Source organism: Trichomycterus rosablanca, chromosome 24 (genome assembly GCF_030014385.1).
Source record: "Trichomycterus rosablanca isolate fTriRos1 chromosome 24, fTriRos1.hap1, whole genome shotgun sequence".
In the NCBI taxonomy this organism is placed as follows: Eukaryota; Metazoa; Chordata; class Actinopteri; order Siluriformes; family Trichomycteridae; genus Trichomycterus; species Trichomycterus rosablanca.
In genome coordinates this window covers 18,760,260-18,782,999 of record NC_086011.1, presented here as the reverse complement: position 1 = coordinate 18,782,999, position 22,740 = coordinate 18,760,260, and the positions used below count along the sequence as shown (strand labels likewise).

The 22,740-nt window shown below is 40.6% G+C and overlaps 2 protein-coding genes and 1 long non-coding RNA gene across 6 annotated transcripts; all 3 read right to left on the bottom strand.

Annotated features, from left to right (window-relative positions):
- Window positions 1–462: 462 nt before the first annotated feature.
- On the bottom strand, window positions 463–1,019 carry LOC134301896 (uncharacterized). Its single transcript, XR_010007489.1, has 2 exons — window positions 895–1,019; window positions 463–781 (listed from the first exon to the last, which is right to left on the bottom strand). It is a non-coding gene; the product is annotated as an uncharacterized LOC134301896 (long non-coding RNA).
- On the bottom strand, window positions 1,014–7,161 carry LOC134301888 (protein disulfide isomerase CRELD1). Of its 4 annotated transcripts, XR_010007486.1 has the most exons (8): window positions 7,018–7,161; window positions 5,002–5,189; window positions 4,828–4,911; window positions 4,589–4,684; window positions 4,141–4,281; window positions 3,662–3,917; window positions 1,126–1,196; window positions 1,014–1,025 (listed from the first exon to the last, which is right to left on the bottom strand). XR_010007486.1 is itself a non-coding variant. In XM_062986812.1 (7 exons), exons 2-6 carry the CDS (start codon window positions 5,147–5,149, stop codon window positions 3,697–3,699), a joined length of 690 nt encoding a protein of 229 aa, XP_062842882.1. In that variant the 5' UTR covers window positions 5,150–5,189; window positions 7,018–7,161; the 3' UTR covers window positions 1,968–2,220; window positions 3,662–3,696. The 4 variants fall into 4 exon arrangements, 3 of the variants coding, with proteins under 3 accessions (XP_062842882.1, XP_062842883.1, XP_062842884.1); XM_062986812.1 differs by lacking the exons at window positions 1,014–1,025; window positions 1,126–1,196 and adding an exon at window positions 1,968–2,220; XM_062986813.1 differs by lacking the exons at window positions 1,014–1,025; window positions 1,126–1,196 and adding an exon at window positions 1,968–2,220 and having other exon boundaries at window positions 7,025–7,161.
- Window positions 7,162–8,561: 1,400 nt separating this feature from the next.
- Window positions 8,562–18,706, bottom strand: il17rc (interleukin 17 receptor C). Its single transcript, XM_062986131.1, has 14 exons — window positions 18,608–18,706; window positions 18,137–18,356; window positions 16,058–16,173; window positions 14,921–15,014; window positions 14,583–14,615; window positions 13,738–13,868; window positions 13,499–13,555; window positions 13,018–13,075; window positions 12,200–12,420; window positions 11,682–11,738; window positions 11,088–11,133; window positions 10,870–10,965; window positions 10,414–10,452; window positions 8,562–10,167 (listed from the first exon to the last, which is right to left on the bottom strand). Exons 1-14 carry the CDS (start codon window positions 18,704–18,706, stop codon window positions 9,461–9,463), a joined length of 1,974 nt encoding a protein of 657 aa, XP_062842201.1. The 3' UTR covers window positions 8,562–9,460.
- Window positions 18,707–22,740: the final 4,034 nt, after the last annotated feature.

Here is a 22,740-nt window from a genome sequence, read left to right as displayed (position 1 = left end):
TATTCAAACAACCGGCCAGTGTAATGCTAGTCCACCAGCTATATTTTATACTTCATTTTATTAGCTAACTGCTTATCTAGCCAACTGATTCCAGTGACAGCACTGCTTTAGTATTGTATTTAGCTCTGAATCTAGACCAAAGTAGCTTGTGTTTGGCCATGTTAATAACGTTAGCCTTTTGTTGTAAGCTAACCTAATTCAAGCTACCTAGAATCAGCAGTTTCACTATTTTTAACGATTTGCTGTTAATTCCTTGATACGTTAGCATGGCATAGTTATAACACATATGTGTAAGCAACAGATAAGTATCCAAGACGTCAAAGCAGAGCCGCCATGGTCACCGTGCACTTCTGCACCTCCTCCACCCTTTAAATCTCGGCAGATGCTTCGACAGCCACGTCCGCTCATGACATTGCCGCGATCATTATGATGAACAACAACACAATAAAGAAAACCCGAGTCTGGGTTTTATCTCTAATGGTGCTTTTACTGGTGCTTACACATAACAGACGGAAACAGCCATTGCTAGCGTCTCACTATGCTGAAAGCATACGCTTCAGCACAAATCTACAGATGCTTACTTGGTTGGATTCTGGTTTGAGAATATATTAGCAGACACTGGAGGATTAAGGGCGACGTTCGGGTGCTCCTGTTATGTAACTATGTCAGTATGACTATTGTTGCTCGATGCTGATGAGTCTCGACTTACAGGTTAGCCTGTTTCTGGACAGGTAGAGATCATTGAGAATCTTTGCATAGTTGATGTTTCCTTGCAAGATTGCTATTACCAAGGAAAGACTGGATGATTAGAGACAAATCAGTATGCTTTAGTTTTATACAGATGGCTGCATTTATAAACTATTATAATATATTATATTATGACTGAGATCTTACTTAAGCTGTTTTGCAAAGAAATGCGAAAGTCGAGATTCTGCTGTGACTAGGGGTTCAGTCTGAAGGAGCACTGAAGATCAAGTTTACTGCCCGATTCCTCTGAGCATTGTGGCTGGTGCCTCAACAGGGTTCTACAAAAAATACATGTTAGAAATAAAAAATAATACACGTTATGTGCAACTATAAATAATAAACTATATATTTATCAGAAAAAATGAGGAGAAACCTTACAAGTGCTGTGATGTCTCCATTTGTCTTATTCTTTAAGTGTTTGGCCTATCACAAGATCTCGCCATGAAGATCTATGCAAAAATAAATAAGTCAATAAAATGCAGTGGTACCATAATGAAGGCAGAATAGGCTGGTTGGTCAGACGCTTCTTTGGTGCAGCTGAAGGCTTATATTGGTTAAAGTGTGGGCCACCATCACTGTTCTGGTTAAACTAAGTTAATTATACAGTTCGTTTTAGTCAAGTTGCCTTTTTTCTTGGGTTTTGTGGTTGTTTTCATCTCACTACCATGGAATTAATTTCTGTGATGTTTAGTGTACAGTAATAAGGTCGATGACTGTTAATAATCCTGTACAGCTGATGTGCAATTACTTTTCCGTCCTGTGTTGATGCTGTTGCATAATACTGTATATCGTCATCAATTCTAGCTGGCTAGCCACCACCGTTGCTCTAGAACCTTCTCCGGTTCCTGTAGTTTTGGACTGTGTTGGTTGTGTTGTTTGAACATGCATCTCTATCACTGCTCAAACTTTAGCCGGTGTTGCTGTTTAGGATGTCGACTTGTTGCTGTGGTCACGGAAAATCTTGCTATGAAGCATCTCGTTTGAGAGTGTATGTGTCACTTTTAGGACGTTATTCTGTTGCTTACAATCAATGTTCACATCATAGTTCCAAAGTGTCTTCTTTATTTTACAGCACCGCTGTTCCACAGTGCACTTCGGTTAGAGTTTGTTAGCTACTTCTGTTTTATAATTCTTTAGGCTCTGTTCTTCTGAGACGTTTTGGAAAACTGGAACAAAATGACACTGAGAAAAAAGACGTAGAAGTTTTAACTCATTGTGGGTCAAGGGTTTTTTTATTTTAATTCTTCATTTTCAGGTCCTTTAAGCACTGAATACTTGAAGCAGGAGGTAAATCTCCTCATATGAAAAGAAATATGTGTTGTAAATGGAAATATAATTTATAAGAATATAAATAGTCGTAGGGTTGAGGATGTATCATCGGGCTCATGAAAAGACGTCTGATGAGGTTGTTGAGGATAAAAATGAAACACATTTATGTGCCAGTTGTATAGTTTTCAGTTTGTGATGTCAAACCTGTGGATAAAAGATTTAAAAAAGGAATCAAATCACTGTGACCAATGCCAGAAAAAGAAACTTTTTTATTTAAAATTGTGTTTTTACTTTTATTTATTTATAATTTGTTGTCATTAGTTTTTTTTTTTAATGTAAATGTATGTATGCTGTACAGAACAATACGTTCACTGTGAGTGTACGCATGTTGAATGAATAATGTGTGTAAAACGTGGGCCTGCGTCCCACAATGCATCAGTGCTTAGACATATTCTGCATCTTCACGTGTCGAGTTTTAAAGACTGGTCCGTCCTCGTCTGTGCAAATAGCTGGAAGTGTGTTAGCATGTTCTTGGGATGTCGACCCGAACGTCTTAGCCATGTGTGTGTGAGTGCGAGTACTGCATGAGTATTTATGTGAGTGTGTGTGTGTGTGAGTGAGTGTGTGTGTGTGTGTGTGAGAGAAGCCCATCGTTAGAAGATGTCTTGATGGTTACTGGTTGCGAGTGGAGGAGTTCAGCATGGATTCTGAGTCTCATGTTAGGTGTTTGCTATTGTGTGTGTTCTTAACCTAAAATATTAAGTGTTGGCAGATGGTTTATATCATTCAATAAAAAGTGACTTTCTTGCAGAAATTAGAAGCTTTTAGTGTTTTTTTTCTGTACAAAACACAGCCAGTCAGTCAATAAGCTGATAACCAATGAGCTGTTGGATCAAACCAACGTGTACTAGATGCACTATATGGACACAAGTATTGGGACAATGCTTATAATCATTGAATTTATGTGTTTCAGCCACAACAATTGCTAACAGGTGTAGTAAATCAATGATAGAGAGGAAATTAAACCATTCCAATTTTGCAGCATCAGTTTAGGGAAGGATCCTTCCTGCTTCAGCATGATTGTGCCCCTGTGCACAAAGCAAGATCTATAAAGACATGAAGAAAAGCTGCACAGAGCCCCGACCTCAGCAGCTCTGGAACGAACCGGAACACATGTACATTTTTGGCATTTTGTCCAAAGCGACTTACAGCACTGTGACAGTATATCGTCGAAGCAATTGAGAGTTAAGGGCCTTGCTCAAGGGCCCAACATTGGCAGCCTGGCAGTGGTGGGACTTGAACCAGCGACCTTTTTTAGTCTTAGTCCTGTACCTTAACCGCTAGGCTACAACTGCCCTGCGGAACCCCAACATCAGCACCCAGCCATACAAATGCTCTCATCTTTTGACTGAATGGGCACAAATTCCCACAGACAGGCATACCTTAAAGTGTTGTGAGAAATGCTTACTTTGTTGAAATGGGATGTCCAACAAACTCATGGTCAAGTGTAAAGTTTGCCTTAATTAGTCTAGTGTTTTTACTAAGCTCCTAACTATAAGGTGTTCTAGGTGAACCCGTTGACTACATGCGGGCAGCAAAGTGTGGGTTACAAGTTCTTGAAACATCACACAATCTGTAATAGTACCACAGCGTCCATTCCCCTTCGTGCTCTTGTGAGCATCAGTTGCCCTTTACGAAGCTGTCGAACAGCCGATCGCTCTTGTCCGAGAGCCAGTACCCCGCCGTAGCCGCCAGCGCTCCGATGAACATGGACGTGAACATCATGTCTCCTTTGGCCGCCAGCGTGGCGAGAGCACACAGCAACACGCCGAAGAACATCTGCTTGAGCACCTCCAACTCATCGTCCTGTAGCTCATCCAGCAGACCCCGCTCCCCACCCACTGCAGGACAGAAAAGGGGACGGACCGAAAACACCAACGTTTACATTTATGCCACTTGGAAAGACGCTTTTTTCTGAAGCAACTAGCGTCCAAGCCATTCATGGTTAAAGGCTCTGCTCAGGAACCCAACAGTGTACACAACCTGGCGGTAGTGAGTCTTACACCAGTAACCTTCCAATTACTATTACGTATTGTAATATGTTTTGTGTGGTGGGTAAGTTACCAGGTGATTGATCCCTCAGACACTTGGTGCCTTTGCGCGTAAAGCCTGGCGCACACTGGCACTGAAACGATCCTTCAGTGTTCACACACAAAGCATTTACATCAGAGCAGGCCAACACCTCCTCACCGCACTCATCAATATCTGAAACACACACAGGAGCTATGCTAATCATCTGTCAGTGAAAGAACTAATGAGCATCGCTGGTTTGTTTATTATTACTGTAGTACTGCACAATGCAGGGTTCTTATAGACAACCGTCTATTCCATATATAGATGTATGAAGCACCGTACATCTCCACCCTTATTAAAAACTGAAGAATCCCCAAAGGGAAGCCAGAGTACATAAAACAAACCATTTTACAACAAGTGTTTGCTGTATCGGCACCGTGTTTATTGATTTGACCCAAATCTGTGACACACAAGAGTTCAGGGCCTCAATCATGCTCACCTAAACACTTCAGGTCTGATGATCTGTATCCAGGAGCACATTTCCTACAGCGAGCAGGACCGCTACCCATACAGCCTACACACGCGGGGTCACAACCTACAGAAAAAAGATTAGACCATTGCTCTTTACATATACAATCTGGGTCAGTATCCGTCACCCACGAACACCAGGACAGAGGCAGGAATACATTGGACAAGATGCTAATTAGTATTATAATAGTCTGCTTTCATTATACTCACTTCTGCACTCATAAGAGGAATGTGTGTTGATGCAGTAGGCATCTGAGGGACATCTATCCAACTCTGTACCGCACTCATCAATATCTGTTCGGACGACGTAAACAACACCTTCAGACACAAGATTGCTGTAATACGAGCGTACGCCGGTGCAGAACACACACTCATTTACCTTACCCACACACTCGGTGTCATGAAGAGCGAACCCTGGGAGACACTGCAGGCATTGGTCTTTTTCGGGTCCTCCGCAGGCTTTGCAGTGCTCGGAGCAGTTGTTACCCAGAGTCAGTGCAGGCAGGAGCAGGAGTAGCACAGTGCACAACATCGCCCTCTACAGTTTTATCTTTTACAGTCCTGAAAACCTCCTGAAACAGATACCAATTTTCTTAAGCACGTTCTGCCAACTGTCAATTCCACTTGGTAGTGTCAGACAGGACTAGTAATCCAAAGGTCGCTGGTTCAAGCCCCACCACTGCTAGGTTGCTGCTGTTGGGCCCTTGAGCAAGGCCCTTATCCCTCAGTTGCTCAGACTGTATACTGTAACGTAAGTCGCTTTGGATAAAGGCGTCCGCTAAATGCTGAAAATGTAAATGTAAACTAGGTTAAAGGTAACTTAGTGGTTAAAGTACTGGACTTCAATCATTTTCTCTCAGGATAAATAAAGTATCTATCTATCTATCTATCTATCTATCTATCTATCTATCTATCTATCTATCTATCTATCTATCTATCTATCTATCTATCTATCTATCTATCTATCTATCTATCTATCTATCTATCTATCTATCTATCTATCTATCTATCTATCTATCTATCTATCTATCTATGGGAGGTCCTCTGTTGGGCTCTTGAGCAACACTATAACCATTGACTGCTTTGGGAAAAAAGATTAAAAGATATCTGTAGTTGTGTGGACAGGGCGTACAGGTACTGTTTCTTACATTACACATTTAAATTGTTAGAACAATGAATTTTCTTTGTGTTCTCTACATATTCCCATCAATGTTGACCAGTTTTCCTCAAAACACTCTTATTAGCAGAATGTTATTCACCTTGCCTACTGCATAAAACACTAGTAGAATTAAAGGGAATTTAGACAGTGCTGGTAAATCTAAACTCTAAATTAATAATCCTTATTAAAATATTCACCCATGCTGTATTTTACAGTTACTTTGGTATTTAGTAGTATTATACATACAAAGGTTTGGATTCTTGTTTAAGTGGTAAAGAACAGTATAACAGTGTGCAGTGGTATTTATTTGTTTAATTAATCTGAATATATTCTGTATTTTAAGAGGCGGAACTGTGTGATTTTGAGTTATTTGTTTTTGTTTATTAGGATTTTAACGTCATGTTTTACACTTTTGGCTACATTCATGACAGGAACGGTCGTTACTCATTACACAAGATTCATCAAGGTTATATCCAACACAGTCATGGACAATTTAGTATCTCCAGTTTGTTTCACTTGCACGTCTTTGGACTGTGGGAGAAAACCGCAGCACCCGGAGGAAACCCACGCAGACACAGGGAGAACATGCAAACTCCACACAGAAAGGACCCAGAGGGATCAAACCCAGGACCTTCTTGCTGTGAGGCGACAGTGCTAACCACCGTGCCGCCCCTGATTTCGAGTTACCTGGATATAGTTACAGGTGAGTGTTTAAAAAGTGTAGCTCTAACTGCACATTTGATACTCCAAAAGGGGGCGGCACGGTGGCTAAGTGGGTAGCACTGTCGCCTCACAGCAAGAAGGTCCTGGGTTCGATCTACAGGTGGGGCGGTCCGGGTCCTTTCTGTGTGGAGTTTGCATGTTCTCCCCGTGTCCGTGTGGGTTTCCTCTGGGTGCTCCGGTTACCTCCTACAGTCCAAAGACATGCAAGTGAGGTAAATTGGAGACACTAAATTGTCCATGAGTGTTTGATATAACCTTGTGAACTGATGAATCTTGTGTAACTACCGTTCCTGTCATGACTGTAACCAAAGTGTAAAACATGAAGTTAAAATCTTAATAAACAAATAAACAAACAATACTCCAAAAAAGTACCATTACATATTTTAACTACTGTTATTTTAAGAAAGAAAGAAAGCACTGTGTATTTATCTGCTGCTTCCACAGCTTAGTTTCTCACGACGCCATGAGAGTAAATACTCACAGAACAATTAAATAACATTAAATATATAAAATCTCACCTCCTACCTTTGTGTTCCAGCTGTTTACTTCATATACAGGTGGTATAAATCTATATAAGTATAAATCTGAAGTAAAATACACATTAAAAGTCAAATAAACGACTTAGTTCACAGACAGACATCCTCTCACTCGGCTCACTCAGCTCAGACTGCTGCTGCTCGGTGGGCGGAGCGACTGTAACGTCCAAAAAAAGAACAGCAGCAGCTCGTGCGTATTTTTAGGCGCCAAAAGCGCTCGTGCTATATTTAAATTTAAAGTGACCGTTAACTGAGAGGATTTAAATTTAAAATAACCGTCACTGTTCTGACTGATTAACGGTCATCAGTATACAGTATACAGTATATACTTACTAATGTCAGATTAAGATTAAATGTACAGATTAAAATGTTATAATATTATTATTATAAATACATAAACACAAGTAGTGTTACAATCTGGAACCTAATTTATCCTAGGTGAAATTATATACTATATGGTCAGAAGTATGTGAACACCCTCCTAATTATCAACTTTAGGTGTTTCACCCACACCCGGTGCTAACAGGCGTACAAAAACAACTATGAAAAATAAAAGACATCCATTCCATTTTATGGGAACAGTTAAGGCAAGGTCATTCTTATTCCAGCATGACTGTGCCACAAGTCAAGTGCATAAAGACATGAGCTGTGTCTGAAATCGCATACTTCCATACCATCCAACAGTACGCAAAAACAGTATGCGAGAGCGGTTAGTATGTCAGTCGGAGTAAGACAAACATTAAAAATGTTATGATTAAGTACAACCCTGAATAAGGTTACGAGTAGCTTTGTGGAAAACAACAGACTTAATTTTGTCCAATTTTAAAATTGTTATAACTGTGGCGATGAGACGGTAAGATGGCGGACGTAGTACGTACGAGGTTGCGCGCATACTGCGCACTTGCGTACTGAAAGAGCGTCCTGCTTTAACGGCCCAGCAGTGTACACTTCCTCGAATCCTGTCCGTACTGTTTAAGTATGTGATTTCGGACGCAGCCATAGTTTAATACGTTTCATGTGAGAAACATTCTGTGGCCTGCACCGAGCCCTGTCCTCAACCCCTTTTGGATGAAGTAAAATGTTGACTACAAGTCAGACCTTGCCATCCATCAAAAATCCTATTACACAGTTCCACAGAAACACACACACATTTCCACAAGTCCTCACAAAAACAATTAGGGCTGTTATAGCCACACATGGGTAGAAGCGAGGTCTCTATTACTATTACGCTATCAATATTGACGATAATTAAGCAAAATGACACCCAACACTCATGTCTTAGTATTTATTTATTAAGGAAAAATATGGTCTGTTTATTAAATTACATTTGAACAAATTAAATACTAATTATATTTGTTAATTTTTACAGTTATCCATTTTAAACAAAATAACTATGTTACATGTACAGAGTGCTGACTGTATAATATTACACATATGATCATGTAATTATATTATACTGAATACATTAAAATATATGAGCTATGCATGTAATATTTACACATTTACAGTGGCAAGTTATGTGTGTGTATTTTTTCTTCATCATTACTTTTAGAACTGAAAACCCAGCAGTGCCATAACTGAAGTAGTTTTTTAGTATGTAAGACAGTGTGTCCAGTAATTTTGTTGTGTTTTTCCTGCCACAATACCCTTTAAAAACACTGTTTAAATAAGTCACCCGACTTTGCAGTCATAACCTTGACTGAACATTTGTGTATTACCAAACTTCACTCAGCTCTCCACATTGAGAGAAAGTAAAGTACATCCTTCAAATAAACCCCATACACAAGAGCACTGGGAATTCCACCGGGGGATCCTACAAATCACTCTTCATTCTGCATTTACACAGCATAATAAGGTAGATAATGAACACTACATAAGTCATAGTTTTATACTGCCAAGTTATATAATGTCCCCTTAATAGTTAGAAAGACTATTAAGACTGTTAAGACTGTAAAATAAATATGAGCATAATGTGTAAAAACGCTGTCTATCAAAGCAGGCAGCATGAGGAATTAAACCCAGAGTTAGTGGTAATATGCTGAAGTGTGTACAACAACAATACAGTGCATAAATGATCACGATATATGGTTTAGTTAATAACTGGCACATGTTTTGTTTGCCATGACTGTCAGGTAAACTTTAACATTGGATTTAAAGTGACTACAAGTTATAAAATTAATGATCTAACTAAATTAATTAGCTTACGCAGCTGTAAGACTTCACTTTAATAGTCGATATGTAAATAAATACTAACATTATACTAAGACTTTTCTGCACAAACAAAACAAAGTTTAAAAGGAATTTTTCTCTTAGCTAAGAAAATATACCTGGTACATAAGCCAGTGATTTGCTAATGTAGGTAAAGTCTGCTGTCCTCAAACACAAACCTGATGTGTTCAGGGCTGGTGTGCTTGATATCTGCATGTTAAGGTTCAGTTCGTAGAGGAATTATCTCCTCTTCCTTCTGCTTCCTGTCCATGTTCAGTAATTTCACTTTTGTAGTTGTGGACCTGGTGGCTGACCGCTGCTCTTCATAATCAATCAGCCCCCTCTGCAACCTGGCAGACGCCCTGCAAATCCAGAGAAACCTCTTCAGCCGAGGCCCGATGTTCTCTTGGTGCCTGGCTTGGAGGTCAGCAAGGAGATCCTTTGAGTCTGAGGGTAGTTTATACAGCCTCAAACTCTGAAGAGGTTCCGGCATGTCCAATTGTTTTGAGTCAAACTGCACCAAAGCAAAGCGCTCATCAGCGCTGCCTTTCAGGTGAGAATGGACAATGTAGTTTAGGGCAGAGCCAAAAACGTCTGAGCTCCATTTATCCTTCATCTTGCTGCCCTCTCCCGTTACCTTTTCTGTAGTCTTCTGTGCCTTCCAGCTGTCCCAGCATTCCTTGGTACGGAGCAGAGGATCATGGGAGAGCAGCAGCAGTATCTTATCACTATGTATATGGATGTTCTGCAGCTGAGAGTGCAGCCACGGGGTTGGACCCACGGCACTCACTGCTTTCTGGTCCAACAGATCCAGAGATACAGAAACACCAAGCTCTGACAACAACTCAGCAAACCTGATCACTTTGTCTGATTGTACTGAGTCCGAACCCGACGAGTGAATCAGCAACACCTTACCACACTGACCTGACAAGAGAAATAAGAAAGACAATTTGAATTTGAATACAATTTGAGCAACTGAGTGTTAAGAGCCTTGCTCAGAGGCTCAACAGTGGCAACTTGGTGACAATGGGACCCAAACCGGCACCCTTCTGATTACTAATCCATGACTTATCCACTGAGCTACCACTGCCCATTTTAACACTAATATTGGATACAATAATCCACATATTTAAGTCCACATGTGTGTGTGTGCACATTTGGGTGTGGTACCTTGAGAATGATGCGTTGGGTCTGATTGGGAAATCCAGACTGTGAGATAAAGGAAGCAGAGTGAGAGAGAGTTGGGGTCACTACACAGTAGCACTTTGTATAAAACATGAACATGTAATACAGTCAGAAACAGTGAGACGTATTCAGCACTGGGAGAGTCATGAATACAGTGATTGAGAACGTATTGTCTCCCAGAATGCCTTGCACTAAACAGTGAACTCCATTTGGCCTGAGGACATGCAGTAGGAAACACAGCCGGCATTAAAACTGACTGGAATCTGAGACTGAGCAGATACTGGGTGAATTTGATCAAGGGTCTCGAACTCCTTTCTGCACCACAATCACCACTGAGATCCAAACCCTGATGTCAGAGGTAGTGGGCGAGCGTGATAGACCGTCGCACCAACCAAGCACACCATTATTGAACATCGATAAATAAATTCAATATGGACTCACCTTTGGTTCTTCTCCAGATCACAAACGCTCCAACCGCAGCCAGGATGAGGACCAACAGCACTGAGAGAGCAATTCTGCTCCAGCGCCACCTAACGGCTACAAGGGCAAATCAAAAGAGCCAAACCAATCCTTACAGCAGGACCTGACCACTTTAGCATTCAATTATTATTCATTGGAAATTGGATCTTAATATTTCTATAATAAAGTCAGATACTCACTTTTATGTTGGCACACAGGACCAAACGTCTTTCCGTCCAGCTTATACTGCAAGAACACATGAACACAGCGCAGGTTATGATGCTAATTTGTAATGATTTAATTAACATTAAATAATTTGAAAAAGGGCATTTGGAAATTCTGCTTAGTCTGTATAAAACCTAACATGCATCCATCCAGGTGAAGATTTTAATGTGTTATCACCGGACCCATGAAGTACCAAAGTGAAAGTACTCAAAGGTGTTAATTGGGGTTGAGATTAGGGTTCTGGTGTTCATCCTACCCAGCTTGTCAAACCATGTCTTGAGGGTTATTTTTGGCCATGCTGATACAGGAACGGGTCGTACCCAAACATAATTTATTTATTTAACTGTGAAGTTGTTAGCTGATAAGTGGGTGTAGCTGAAACAATGAACTCAATCATTTTAAGGGGTGTCCACTTACTTTCAACAATACAGTGTGTTTACTCCAAAACAATTGCTTAAATCTGTGATTTTACCACTAAACAGTGAAAACCAAAAGCTGTAATTGTTATTAGTACTTGCACAAGAAACAGTACTGCATTCTGAAGAAAGGCCTGATGGGAAAATTCTTACCATCACACAGTGGAGCAGAGGATCTCTGGAGTGGATGTTGTCGAATGTTCCTGAGATCTGTAGAGATGTAAAAGTGGTGATGCTTCATGAACATACACAGTCGATCCAAAATAGTGAAAGTGCTCAGTGTAGAACGAGATTTAATACAATATCACCTTAGCGTCTCAATTATTTAATAAAAACTATGAGAGTTTCAAACCAGGCAGCATTAGAACGCGTTGGTGCAAAATGGACTTTAACATTAGGTTAAATAAGTTTATAAAACATTATTTATTTGGGACGTATTTTTAGTACATTTGGTTCACTTTTCTGTTAAACCTGTTTTTTTACCCAGTTTAGACATATTTGATTGCCTATTCTCCTGAATGCACAACACCCACGCTGCCCAGGAAGGCTCACCGACTGGCACTGTGCCTGTAGAGTGCCCGACCAGGCCGGTGCCACAGCTGTAACTCGGACTTCTTTACTTTTTTCAAATCTTGGTTGTTGCTGTGAAGTAGTTTTGAACATAAACTCACCGACAGCATGCTGCTGTTCTCCTTCCACAAAGTGCTGATGTTACTCCTGGTTCTGAACCCGGGCACTTCTTTGCACCCAACGCCATCCAGTCTGCAGAGCCAGAGTTCAGCCTGCACCCTGCAGGGGGCGCTCAGGTCCCAACTCAGCGCCGGACGTCCTTCATTGGTTTCAAAGTGTCTCACGGTGAGGGACACGTTATTTATCACGTTCTGTCTGAATCCTGCATGATAGGAAGACAAGAACAGACAAACATTACAGTCACGCCTCGTCCAACTAAAGCACAGCACAACACAGCCATGAAAGTCCTGGCAAATTATTAGAAAGAAATCAAGGTCCTAATCACACGGCCCCCGGGATTCAGATCTGTGAGTGTTCCCATCAGTTGTTTATATGGCAGGAATGTTTTAAAATGGCAGGAACCCCTTACAATGTTAAATTCATGGCTACAGCTTTGTTCAAAACTATAATAATTTAAAAAATAGATCTTTAAACCTTAATAAAATTAAAGATGTGACCTTTTATTCTTCAGATATGATCTTACACCCAATACAAAGATTTTAGACCAGCCGACAGTCAATTCATGTCCACAAATGCAAGTTTCATCTCACTGAAGCTGATGTGCGATATCCACACTAGCAGTCTCAGCTCTGCTCTCAATTTAAATATAAATTTTTATCTACTGGAAATAAACGGAACCTTTTTTCCACTGTCAGTATAAATCAAGCGTTTATTCATTCATCACTTAACAATTAATGACCTATAACAGGTCGATCGATAACAGTCGTTTTAATATTGTTGTACAGGTTACAATAATTACCTGTGTATTTTTCGAAGAGGCAGGCTTCAGAGCGAAACAGAGAGCTCTTTCTCCAAGCCTAAAACACACACACACACACACACACACACACACACACACACAGAATACAGAAGGGATTAAAGACATACAAAAGAGCTACAAAAAGTACAATAAAATGCTCTACAAGTTCTACAAAATCAGAAGGAACTTTGACTATTGTACTTATTTAATTTTAGGAGCTTTATGCATCCTTGAAGCAAATGCCACGTTTTCTCAAGTAGATGAAAAAAAAAACCAACTCAGATCTTTTGTATATTTTGATCTTTGTGTTAAAGCACAGTTATGTTTGGAGCTCAAATTCTGAGTCTCAGTGATGCCACAACTGCCCAAGTGGATTCAGTAGTGACATAATGTGATATTAAAGGAAACTGTGATAAAAGTAAAAAATCACACTACGGAAATTCAATTCCCGCTAAATAAGCTATAAATAAAAGCACGGTACCTGGAAACACATGCAGGGCGTAATGGTGTGCAGTGGGAGGGTCCAGTTCTTCAACTCCTGCAAAGAAAACCAGAGATCACTGAGAATTCAGCTTCTGTATTTATACAAACATCCTTCTCAAGTGTCGAGAACTGGGACCAGATTTCAGATCTTATGGTTTCTCTGAGATCAGGTGTTTTAGCCACGCCCACTGCAAACAGGTGTATAAAATCAATATAAAATGCTTATCTAAATCTTACCGAACATTGTCCGTTGGTCTGGAGTTTGGTACACATGATTAGTGAATCTGACTGATTTTCCTCCTCGCTGTACGTTCTCAGTCTCAGCACACCGTTTCGCTCGTCCATCTGATCGATCCTGATTCTGGGAGCTGGGAAACATTCACACCAGTATAACCAGTCAAATTTTATATGCTATTTAACAAAGCTACACACGACCAGAAGTGAATGTGTGTTTGTGTTATAGCGTTCTCTTCCACATCAGTGAGCTGGTTCAATCCCAGACTAGTTTCATGACAATACCAGCATTTGTTTGTTAATATTAATATTTTAGCTAAATGTTTATTGTCCAGCGCTCGGGTGGTGCAGCAAAAAACAACAACAACATGCTAGTCCACCATCAGCTCTGTTATTTGCTGGCCGGGCACATCCAAGTGAGGACAGGAGAGCCGTAGGGATTCCTACTGCAATTACAACCTACTGGCTGGTCAATGGCACTGCACAGAGACGAGGGATAATGGAGATCAGTGCGTGACTCTCTGTGTGCAATACGGATCTCCGTACACGTGGAGGTCTGCAGCAGTAGAGGTGAATTGGATACGACTAGACCGAGAGGAAAACTGAGGGGGGAAGCATAATTGTCCATGTTTGACAGAATTGAGCGTATTTGTTCTTTTGAATCAAAAATGTTTGTTTTGTTATTATGAGGCAAATTAGATTAGATAGAGAAAAAGGAAGTACAGGCAGGAGAACTAAACACTGGTCTGGATTATTCATTAACCTGCTGTAAACGCACAAAACAAAAAATCCAAACTGAAAGTGAGAACGAGGACGGGTGAGCGACTGAAGCTGGATCAGATACTCACGTTTACATTCGGCGAGACCTGCGTCATGACACACTGCAAACAAAGAGCAGAAAACAACGTTTATCAGCTCTCAGAAACACTCAAACAATACAGAGGATCCACACTTCCCAGAAACCCACAGGAAACAGTTTACACACGGACGCTTATTTACACAGAATCATGGAGGGTGGATGGATGGATGGATGGTTGGATAGATGAATGGATGAATGGATGGACAGAAGGAAATATAAGATTATAAAGTAGTGATGTATATTCATGTCTACAGCTTTACTCAGATTTGTGGTTTGATGTTGCTGCAGGTGAAATATAATAAATACGTCTCATACCCTGACTCTCACCTTCTAAAGGAAATTTGACCACTTTGTACGTGGACTGCACTGAGACGTTCACGTTGCTACCCAGGAACGCGTTCTGATCCTCCAACAGAATCACCTACACAACAACAACACACCTTTACATTTACATCTACAGCATTTATGCAAAGTGACTTACACATATGACTGAATAAAATCTGAGCAGTTAAGGGTTAGGGCCTTGCTCAGGGGCCCAACAGTGGCAGCCTGGCAGTGGTGGGCTTAAACCAGCAACCTTCTTTTTACTAGTCCAGTATCTTGACCACTGAGCTCAGACACTATATGGACAACTGTACATTAACAATCTATTAATTATTATTAATAAGTCTCACACACATACATTACTAACAGCTGTATAAAATGAAATAATAGTAACAATAATCCAGGGTAAATTGGGACTAAAGCGGGCACTGGGAGCTCATCTGTGAAGGTACATGGTTAGTAGGGCTAGTTGGAGGGTCAATTGTGCAGGCAACACCAACGCCAGGTTGCCACTGTTGGGTCCTTAACCGAGGCCTCTTGCTAGTTGCTGTTTAGATTCACAACAGCTACAACAGCTCAGAATTCACCTCTACTTTCGATATACAGAGGGAACGACTGATGGTGCCAACACTCCCTCGGCTGGCATGAGGAAGAGCCTACTTTTGCCACAGTGACTTAAAAACACGGCTGAATCAGGAGGACGTTACGTAATAAAGTCTCTTCACTAAACCAGTGAGTAAGTGTTACGTACTGGGAATTTTACAGCCTACAACTGGGACAGAAAGTCATCTAAGCTAAGGTTAGCGCTTACTTAAATCCCTGGATTTAAACACAGCTGTCCTGTCACCAGCTCAGAACCTTTACAGATTATCTGTTAAAAAATGAGACATACACGTTTCCCTATTCCAGACGCAGCTGATTAGCCATGATTGTGTTGTTTGGTATTTCTTTAGTTTTGTACTGGAGCTTCAGTTTTGATTAATTCACTAGATGTGTATGTGTGATTAACAGCCTGCATGATACCAGACATTGCCAAAAGTATTTAGACACAGGACAGTGAGTGAGTGTTTTGGTGGCTGTTAAAACCCAAAGCAAACGTTCGTCTGACGGTGAACACCGCAGTGATTCCGCTGTTCTCACCTCAGCAACTCCAGCGACCTCCCCACGTTTATTTTCAGATGAAGCCGCGGTCACTGCGAATCTAATCCTCTTGTACTGAGTGTTCTGGCCGAAGGAGTAACGCACTGTTATAGCGGCTACACACAGACAGAGAAGAGAACGCTGAGGCAGACGGACACGTGGATAATCAGTAATAACAGATCTGAGCAACCTGACCACAAACTTTTTAATTTACATTAAAAAATTATCAGTCAAATGGATCAAAACAAACATTTAATAGAAAATAACAAACCGAGCTACATCAGCACAAAGCTCCTCTGTTTCCCTGACCACGTCCATTTCCTCATAACAGGACAGTTCGCTCATGTTTACCACATACTCACACACACACACTATATGGCCAAAAGTACATGGACACATCTTCTAACTATTGATTTTAATAGTTTCAGTCGATTTTTTAAAATTCTGTATAGCATCTGTTTATTTTATCTACATTTAATTGATTAATAAAAATCTTTTCAGCTTTATAATATTTATATTTAGGTTTTTCCTGTCACTCTTGCCCCAGGCTTCTTATTAGGGGTTTTGGAGCTGGATTTCTGTAAAGCTGCTTGACATTGAAAACAATGATCAGAACAACCAGATTACAGAGAAGCGTTTTTTCACACTCCAACTACTGTTAATCCTTGGGACACACGTATATTTACAAAATTATGCAAAATTACATATTTAATTTATATTTTGTTTTGTTTATTAGGATTTTAACGTCATGTTTTACACTTTGGTTACATTCATGACAGGAACGGTAGTTACTCATTACACAAGATTCATCAGATCACAGGGTTATATCAAACACACTCATGGAAAATTTAGTGTCTCCAATTTACCTCACTTGCACGTCTTTGGACTGTGGGAGGAACCCAGAGCACCCGGAGGAAACCCACGCAGACACGGGGAGAACATGCAAACTCCACACAGAAAGGACCTGGACTGCCCCACCTGGGGATCGAACCCAGGACCTTCTTGCTGTGAGGCGACAGTGCTACCCACTTAGCCACCGTGCCGCCCTTTAATTTATATAATGACACATATAATTCCATACACTGGTCCTTCACACTCACTCTTCATTCCTATTTATAGTCAATAATCAAGAAACGTCCCCTCAGGTGGCGCATCGGTAAAAACACACTCTAGAACACCAGAGTTGGGATCTCGAATACATTGCATTGAGTCTCAGCTCTGCCTGCCGTCTGGGCTGAGCAGCCACATTAACAACGATTGGCCTGTTGTTTATATAGGGGTGGGGCATTAAGTCGGCTAGGGACTCCTCATAACTGATGCACTACGACCTCTGCTGGCTGGTTGATTGCGCCTGCACAGAGACGGGAAAAGAGTGCGGATCAGGATCAGGGTGTGTCTCTCTGTACACAAGGCTGATTCGCATATATGCACTCGCTTAGTGTAGGTGACAAAATGCATACGGCTGCTACCCACGTGTCGAAGGGGGCATGGGTTAGCTTCGTTCTCCTGAAATCAGAGCCGGGGTCGGCTTTAGTGGACAGGAAGCGTGACGCAATAGAGCAATTGGACACGCTAAAAGTTGGGAGAAAATGCATAAACAAAATATAATAAAATAATCAAGAAACGATTCGTGATTGTCAGTAGAGTTTATCAGAAAAGACTTGCATATCTTGTATCGTGATCCAGCTACATGAATTTAGTGTTTTTCCATCTCTGAAAGTGTAATAATGAGCTGTAGATGTTATATACCTTTCTAATTCTATCCTTATTTTAATGTGTATATGTATTTAAACCTAAACTATATACAGTATGTACGTAGTTATAACTACTATATTAATCTTAAATATAAGTTGACTGATATTTCTTTTTTTTTTTTGCACAATTCTACTATCTGCACTTGCCATGTACCTGAATCTGAATCCATCTAATCTAATCTGGTTTTAGGGAGGCGCTTTTTATACTGTACTGTATAGTTCCATAATCATCTGTGTGTTTAGCGTTTGCTCTGTGTAATCTTATGATTTACAATGCATGCATCACAAATTAAACACACACACACGGTACACTGCACGTCCTCACCTTCATCCTCGTCGTCATAATCTCCTGACGCCTGCTTGTCAGTGCCCTCTTTATCAGACAGGACGTTGATTCGTATTCGAACCCGAACACACGTTACGCATTCTTGGCTCTCGCTGCAGCAGAACGCCGCCGTGGCGTCGAGTTCCGAAACCTCCACCGGCCCATTATCGCCTGGCAGCACCAGCGAGTCGGTATCACTGACGGTGCACTGGCTCAGAGCCTGTAACGTAACATACAACGTAAAGCTCACTCAGCTGTGGTCAACGCAATGTGTGTTTTAACGTCTGACCATTCGGACCAAATTTCACAACAGAATCCCAGCAGAACCACCAACCTGGCCGGGCGTCCACACAGACACAGGGTTTGTGATAAGGTCAGAGGTCATGGTTTCACCTTAGCTGCAGTTCCTGACACCACAGGATGTCCAAACTTTCACATACAAACATATTTCTTACAGATCGAACATCTCACCTGGGAGCAGGTGATGTTCCTCTGTTGGTGCAACTTCTCTAGTCCTGCAGCAGGTAGAGGAGCTCCAAGCAGCACAAGGAGCACAAATACCCACAGCATGATCCTAACTCAGCAGTTTCACTTTCCTCAGATTCTGAAGCAAAATAAACAAAAACTAACAATTAAATCCACAAGCATCGATGATCTGATTAGTGAAAAGTGTGATCAGTGCACAGACATGAGGTAAACGATATGGTTTTAACATTGTGACAACAGTTTGGGGAATTCCCCATTCTCATTCAGCATGATTACACCCCTTAGCACAAAGTAAGCTCTACAAAGACGTGGTTTGGCTAGCTGTGTCCAAAGGAGCTCCAGTTCCTCTACACAGAGCCCTGGTCTCAGTGGGCACAAATTCCCACAGGCAGACTTCATAGTCTTGAAAAAGCTTCCCAGAACAGAGAGTGATATTAAAGCTACAAAGGAAAGAAGGAGCAATTCAGGATAACTGCACATGGTTTTGGATTGAGGTGTCCAACAAGCGCATGGTCAGGTGTCCCAATACTTCTGTCCATATAGTGCAGAAAACATTGTATATTAAAGGGGGTGAATATGTTATTTATAGCACACGTTTGTGCACCACAAACAAAAGACGAAGACTGAACGATACTTTCATGCCAAATTAATTCCTGTTTTTTTTTTATTTTGCCTTTTATATTTCTCAGCTCTTCTAAATAATTCTGATATATAATTCTATAAAAACACGAAGATTGTGCAAAGTGAAATGCAGACTATAAATAATATAGTATATAAGTATACATTTGGTCATATTTTGGTTCAATGTTAGCCGTCATTTTGTCAGGATCTTAAAATAAAGGTACAAAGCAGAAGAAAAGATCACACTGCTTCCAGCAGATGAACAGATAAGATCTAATGCAATAAATAAATGAATAAATACATAAATATGTAAATAAATAAATATAAAACATGGTTTGTGGTTACATTTCATCTTTTATTGATTTTCCAAACAAGAATAAGTGATCTAACTCCCATTTTAGTGCATATCTTATTGTTTGAATTGAATTTAGATAGATAGATACTTTATTAATCCCATAAGGAAAGTCAGTTATCACAGCAGCTCAAGATACATTACAGCACTTTTACGGCATTTAACCAAAGCAACATACAGTGTACAGTTCAAGCAATTGAGGGTTAAGGGCCTTGCTCAAGGGTCCAACAGGCAACCTGACAGTGGTGGGGTTTGAACCAGCAACCTTATGCTTACTAGTCCAGTACCTTAACCACTAAGCTACAGTACACACGTATTAAAGTACCCACGTATTGGTGAACAACACTATGTAATTCAATAACTAGAATAAGAAATGTAATGTAATGTAATATGTAAATGTAATATAAAAACTTTAAGAAGAAATTTAGTTGAATTCAACATATTTTTAGGGACTAAACATAAAAATATTAAATAAAAAACTTTTTAATAGATAAACTTTTAGCACGACACGAAATGAGTCAAACTTTTGTTCCTATAACAAACTGTGTTAAAACCAGCTGGGGTGTGTAAACTTTTGTATAAATCTGTAACCACAGATCCACCAGCCTGTTAATCCAGTTCCATCCTGAGATTACACCGAGACAAACCAACACACATCACAGTCATGTGAACCATAACATGTCAAAACTAAAACTAATCACCTGTAGTTCAGATCCAGTCTCATGTTGGGCTTCATGTTCACACCGAGCCTGAAACCCGTCCTGAAATCACAACGTCCTGAAATCACAACGTCCTGAAATCACCCGAACATTAAAGTCAGCTTCATTTCTGCCTCAGTTATTCTAATAATCCATAAAAATCCTGAATCTGTTCTGACGGTCTCAGCGCGGTACAGAAGCGCTCTCAGGTACCTCAGAGACGCAGGTATTCCCGGAAGAGGGCGTGGCTAATGATCCTGACTCACTCACCTGCACCAGGTGTGATTAACTGCCCTGGTTAAATAGCTCATAAGTTCAGCGCGTCCAGATAAACAGTGCAAACAAACATGGTTAAATAAATCCAGCGTTTCAAACATTACAGCGTTAATAACAGTTCAGATCTATGATAAACCGTCTCCATGGAAACCGCTGACGCAATAATATCCGCCGAAACCACGCCCACCGACAGACCCCCGCATTCTAGTGTACACAACAGCTCGCTGAGACTCGAACCCGCACTCACATACTGTTTAGTAAAGAAGTACACAGGTCAGAACCCAAACCTACATGTACAGTTTATGCTAGGTGTGTTACATACACAGGTGTGTTTCAGAACCCAAAACTATGTGGACACACCTTTAAGAGGTGGATTCGACTTTGAGTCATGATGATAGATTTATAAAGAATTAAATTATAAATATGAACAAGGTTGCGCCATAATGAGCTTCTAAGTTTCTAATTGGCACCAGGTTGGCCACTTCCATAAGCCCAAAAACAAGGGCGTGAAAGTGGGTGGTCAGGATTGTGTCTATAAGGTTTATATAATTGTGACACACTTGTGACCTTGTTATAATTGTGACAACCAAACAAAAGTATAAAATCAGCACATTAATGAAGGTTCTACTTATTAATTCATCTCTGAATCTTCCAAATGAGTCGGCGCTGAGCGACCACTCAGAGCTGGATGCTGTTTTTTTGTTTTGGTGTGTCGACAGCGTGAACGGTTATTCAGATTTAGTCATTAACCAGCATTTCAGGGCCAGACGTTCCACAGTAAAGTGGTGGACGTCCTCACGAAAAATAGAGACTTTAAACCAATCAAATATGAGTCTTTTTTATGTATTCATAAACCAATGACAGGAAAATTACTTATGATCGTTAGAAGCTTAAGATCGTTTGGTTTGCTTGCAAAAGAGGACAAATACGTGTCCGTCCAGGCACTGGGCATATGGACACCACAGTTGGAGGATTTATTTTCAAGTCAGTCGATTCCATTTCAGCCCAGTGGGAGAGACGCCCAAATCAAACGTCGTGGTAGAAAAGGTAGAACAGGCTGCAACACCAGCACCTTCAGTTAATGGCTGCAATGATTAGATGTACACAGCCAAGGAGCTACATACACAACTCTACAATAACAACACACAATGCAGAGTATTGTGCAGAGCTGTGAACAACAATGCAACATTACAATGGCTTTCTGTTTCTGCTTTGTTGTTTTTGGTGGTTCGGCCGTGGTGCCGTGGTATCTTAAAACAACAACAGCATGCAACAAAAAAGAGAATTGTGTGCTTCCACTTTCTGTTAACGATTTGGAGAACTTCCTTTTTAGTTTCAACAAGGAAATGCATGAATTTATGCATGAATAGTTTGGTGTGCAGAAACTTGACTGATTCTGAGCCAGACCTGGATGGATCGCCCAGCACCGGTGCCAGACCTCAGTAATGCTGTTGTGACTGGAAGAAAGTGAATCTCCACTCATGTTCCAAAATCTAGTGCAGAAAAGGAGGAAGATTTATATATAAAATATAGAGGAGGGTTTATATATATATATATATATATAATATAGCGGAGGGTTTATATAAATAAAGCTTTTTCTTGGACAAAAGAGATTTATTTGCTGACGTAAATCAGTACTAATCATTAAACAGATTCTTTCTTGTGCGCGTCCACAGTTTGGCATGACCAAGTATGTCGAGATGAATTCAGTCAAACATTAATCAGAACATCAGGAGCTGGACGTGAACCTTCACCAGCCGGCGGTGGCACAGTTTGTTTGTCCGGGCTGTAAAAGAATAAAAGCTTCACGGTAACAGAAAGAAAATAAATCATCCGGTTCAGGTCAGAAGTTTACATACAGTCATTTTTGGTCTACATAGCTCAGATGTTTTCACCCATAAACACATACCACTGACTATTGTCTGTACAAGCTGGCTGAACAGGTTAGACACCATTTCCTCAGAAACGAGTCGATGCTGAGTGTTCTATTGTTCAGTAATGTTGATCAGACCAGTCCGACCCCATTTCTGAACTCACATCTAGATTCTACACTTATTTAACTTACACGCTTATTAAAGAGCATTAAGACATTATGGCTGCAGACAGATCAGTGCCTAGCACCTGCACTCTCTTACTGCAAAGCCACACTATTGGAACACATGCAGGCTTGT